The 4,749-nt window shown below is 36.6% G+C and overlaps 1 protein-coding gene across 1 annotated transcript; it reads left to right on the plus strand.

Annotated features, from left to right (window-relative positions):
- Window positions 1–568: 568 nt before the first annotated feature.
- LOC117319827 (serine-rich adhesin for platelets-like) lies at window positions 569–3,663 on the plus strand (the record flags this gene model as incomplete). Its single annotated transcript, XM_033874554.1, has 2 exons — window positions 569–3,572; window positions 3,614–3,663. A coding segment is annotated over one exon (1,432 nt), but the record flags the coding sequence as incomplete, so codon positions are not given.
- Window positions 3,664–4,749: the final 1,086 nt, after the last annotated feature.

A 4,749-nucleotide genomic window follows, 5' to 3' on the forward strand; every position in this document is an offset into this window, starting at 1 on the left:
ACAACAACAAAAGAAGCTCTGATCATATCCACAAGAAACACTATTTATTGCTAATGCTGCAGGTTATTCTGCTGTCAAGGAACTTTGAAGAAATAGCATCAAAATGATTTTTTTTTTCTTTTATTTCTATTGAATACAACTCTGTTATGTAAAATACTGCATGAACATTTCAATTATTATGTTCCCCAAACAAAGTTGGTGCATAATTCAACAAATTTTACATGAATGTTTGTGTATGACTGACGATGCACAAGAATGTTGTCGATCTAAATTGGTCATCTGACCAATCGGCCACACCCAGTCCTCTGATTGGTCGAAATTTAGATATTATGAGATTTTGATGAAATTTGGTATATATGTTTAGTATGACACTGCGAATACTGTTGCAATATCAACTACTCTTTTACAACTGCAGCGGTCATTTGGCAAACATATGTAATGGTTACCATTAAATTAGTACTTGTTTTATTAAGTATTTTATAGGTAATATATCCTTGAAGCTGCCTTGGTCATATGTCTTGTCATAAGCATTATGAATATCAATATCTTAATTTTGTTTTGTATCTAGGGTTGAGGCTATTCGTACTGCAGAAGAGGAGCGAGAAACACTTTCAGCCAATCGTACGAACCCGATGGACGAGGAGCTGATTAAAACAAAGGGGCTCTTGAGAGCTCCATCGGCACGACGAGAAGGGACACAGCGCAAACGGGAAACCAAGGAAGGCAACGGAGAATCTATTGAGAAGGATTTGACTCCTTCTCCAAGCAAGGACTTAACTTTAAATGCATGTCAAGGAGAAATGGAAACAGGTGCCATAGGAGATGTGACAGGAGAGGATGCATCTACAAAAGAGGCTACTGAGTCTTCATGTGAAGATTGTGCATCCACAAAAACTCAAGTTAGTAGTCAAAAAGAAGATAGTAATGAAGTATCAACTAAACTGTTGTTAAAGAAAGACGATATTATTGAAGTATCAACTAAACTGCCGTTAAAGAATGATTTAAATATGTCAAAAGTTTTGGATAAAATCACCCATCAGGAAAAATGCTCAGGGTCGAATATAAAGTCTAAATTTGGCTCAGAGGAAACTATTGGATGTACGGATTCTTCAGCAGAAGCGGTTCAAGCTTTAGAACCGGCAACATTAGGATCTGCTTCAGAGCCCCGACATACAAAATCAAATCTTAAGGTGGACACAATTTCACAGACACAAACTTGTAGCAATAAAATTAACACAGTGTCTGATTGTGAACCGGCTGTTAATATTTCTACAAATAAATTATCTTCAAAAACTCTCCCACCTTCCAAAGCAATACCCTGTGATACCCATCCCGTTTCCTGTCAGACGGGAAGCCAATCTCCCGAAAGTCGAACCGTCACTTCACCAACCTTGTCTGATTCTTCTATGTGTGGGGCTGGATCCCCGGGGTCAGATACTCAGTCGGCCAAGACGGTATCCCACGAGGACACTTCTGAGATTGAAGGCCAAGACGATGATATGACTGGTGGAGAGACGCTCAGAGCTCGGATTGAAAGGCTGAAAGTTTCTATAGACAATGGCACAACTGTACCTCAAAGGTCAAGGTCACCACAGGACAGTGTGTCACAAGGGTCAAGGTCACCCCAGGACACTGTAGCGCAAGGGTCAAGGTCACCCAGAATAAAAGGTTCATTATCAAATGGCATGCCACCAATGGTAGATGGGGGTAAAGTTGTGTCACAAAAGCACAATGATTGTGTTGCATCATTTGTAGGAAATGGGGAAGTGTCGGATAAAGGGGATAATACTTCTAGGTCGGTTGATGTTGCCATGACGATGGAGTCGCATGAGCTAGAGATTAAATCGTCTACACAGAGCAGGGCTGGTAGTCAAGCTGGTGGCCGCCGTCGACGGAGGATCAAATCGGAGCAGATTAATAATAATCCTGTCCAATCCGTAAGTGACAGTCTGGGGTCAGATATTAATAAGGTCACGGAGTTGGTCTACCACACTGAGTAAAATAATGCAATATCAAATATTGGGTTAAGGGGATTGAGTTATGCTGCTGAATCAAATTTTATGTAGAGTAAGCTAAGGGCTTTTACAGTAAAACATCTACCCCATCCCAGGACTCCAGGTTTGGTTAAGGGGTACCACCTATAGAATTTATTTAATAAATTACACAGAAATAATAGGAAGGTAATCCAACCATGGATAGAAGCGATTTATTGTTGAGTCCTAGGGTCAGGTAGATATTTTAATAGAATAGCCCTAATAGAATTCTTAGCCCAGCATGCATGATGTAAAACATATATTTTTCAACTTGATTGTAAAATTTGCAAAGGTTCCGATGTGACTTTCCTAAAGTGCTAAAACTTCAGAGATGAGATTTCTGTATGGGTTGATATTTTCGTAACTCTTCATGTTGTTCGATACTGCAAGTTGATATATTAAAGGTAAACTAAAGGTATTGCAACATGACAATGGTACCTTAAAGGTTCGTCAAAATTGATTTGCATACTGTACAGACAGATACAATTGTCCCTTCTTTGAAGCAATATCAGTGCTATTTTTACTGAAAACATTTCACAAAAGCTACAATAATTTCATGCATGAAGGATTTACAATGAAAAAAAAAAATGTGGAGACTCTTTGAATCTTTTTAGCGTGGTTTGGTTGATAAATAAGCTTTTTTTTGTGGTCGATGCATTTCTCCAAAAAAAAAAAAAAAAATGTTATTCTTTAACAAGTTCCTGCCATACAGGAGATCTGTTATCCATTGTAGGAATGTATCACCTAGCTATTGATATACACAAGTTACTGATTTCTCCAGTTTAGTCCGTACTTCCTGTCATGTATTAATAAATTATGGCTACACATAAATCCTGTCACTGTATTTTTAGTCCCCTACTAGTGAAACAGGGGGACTGTAGGTTTCCTCCCATCCGTCTCTCTGTCTGTCAGTCTGTTAGTCCTTCCACTCAGTTTTCTGCATTTTCTCAGCCATGCTTCAAAGTATTATAAACAAACTTAATTACATCACTCAAAATTTTGACATTTTATTACATGAATGCCTGCTATCCTCACAGTTAGTACAAATCAATACACAGAGTCCCTCACAATAATCACAGTAATATAACGTAAATACAATACATAATTAACCACCTAAATAAAAAACACAAACAGGAAGACGATCGAGTGGAAACGAGGTTGACCTGTAAGGTCAACAGGTGACCTGTAAGGTCAACCGATGAAAGTGCCAGGTACAATTCACAACCGGTGTATACAAAATAAACTACCGGTAAAAAAGTACCAGGTACAATACATGTATATGAAAATAAAGTATGATTTTGGTGATTACAGTATGAGTAGCTACAGATCAAGTTCAAGTTTCAGGGATTTTGGATCAAGGTCACTGTTACTATTTTTGGTGGGGACAGGTAGGGGACATGTTAAAGCAATACTCAGCATGCTTGTTATTATACTTATTGGGTGAGTCGAGTGTTTATTGAGTTAATCAAGTACAATCCATATTGATATACTAACAGATGTGTCCCATAGAGTAATTATAGGATTTGTGCTTACATATAAGTGTCTCGGCACATAGGGGCCACGGTGGCCGGGTGGTTAAGGTGTCCCGACACTTTAACGCTAGCCTTCCACCTCTGGGTTGCGAGTTCGAAACCTACGTGGGGCAGTTGCCAGGTACTGACCGTAGGCCGGTGGTTTTTCTCCGGGTACTCCGGCTTTCCTCCACCTCCAAACCTGGCACGTCCTTAAATGACCCTGGCTGTTAATAGGCACATTACATGTACTATACATGTATATACATGTTGACCTGAGTGTGGAACAAGTTAATTTTGCTAAGTTAATATTTAAAAACTTGCCATTTATGTTGGTATTATTGAACACCGTAGAGATACACTGGAAGATTTAACATCTTAAGTTGTTACCATTTTCTCTCCAAATCATCAGGTTCCAATGCATACATAGCTTGTCATAAATACACGCCCTGTTTTTAACAATATTAGTATACATGTATATAAATATATCTTAAGGAAATTCGTTAACTTATATTTTCTATAGTTTTGCATTGTTTACAGCCCATCAACAATTGGAGTCATTTAAAAATGTTCCTATAGGAAAGCATTAGAGAATTTAAGGGGAAATCTTAGTTATGGAATGTTTCTTAAATTCTGTAATGGTTTGTTTTAAATCTCTGTAAAAACGTACTTAAAAAGTTGAAGTTATACATGTTAAATCTCCTAAATGAAGAAAAAATATGTTCAAGCATCCGGTATGCTAAACCATTTAAAATGCAATCATTGTTTAGAAAGTGAAAATATTACTCAGATTTGAAATTATTTGTTTGTATGATGAATACAAAAGAATCACTTATATTTATATAGAGCATTATAATACGGAAATAGGTTTCATCATCTGCTTCCTTTGATCTGTATTAATTGCAATATTTACATGCGTGACATTCAAAGATATATGTTAAAATATTCTATATAAATTACTCCGCAAGATACTAATATTTAAGGAATTTCTATATAAATCATTACTCAACAGTTAACAATATTAAATGAACATTTTCTATAGAAATTACTTCACAAGTTACCAATATTGAATTGAAATTTTCTATATAAATTACTCCACGGGTTACTAATAATAGATTAGAATTTCTATATAAATCATTAGTCCACAAGTTACCAACAAGAAATTAAAATTTTTCTATAGAAATAACTCCACAAGTAACTAATAA

The sequence above is a fragment of the Pecten maximus genome, unplaced genomic scaffold (genome assembly GCF_902652985.1).
Source record: "Pecten maximus unplaced genomic scaffold, xPecMax1.1, whole genome shotgun sequence".
NCBI classification, from domain to species: domain Eukaryota; kingdom Metazoa; phylum Mollusca; class Bivalvia; order Pectinida; family Pectinidae; genus Pecten; species Pecten maximus.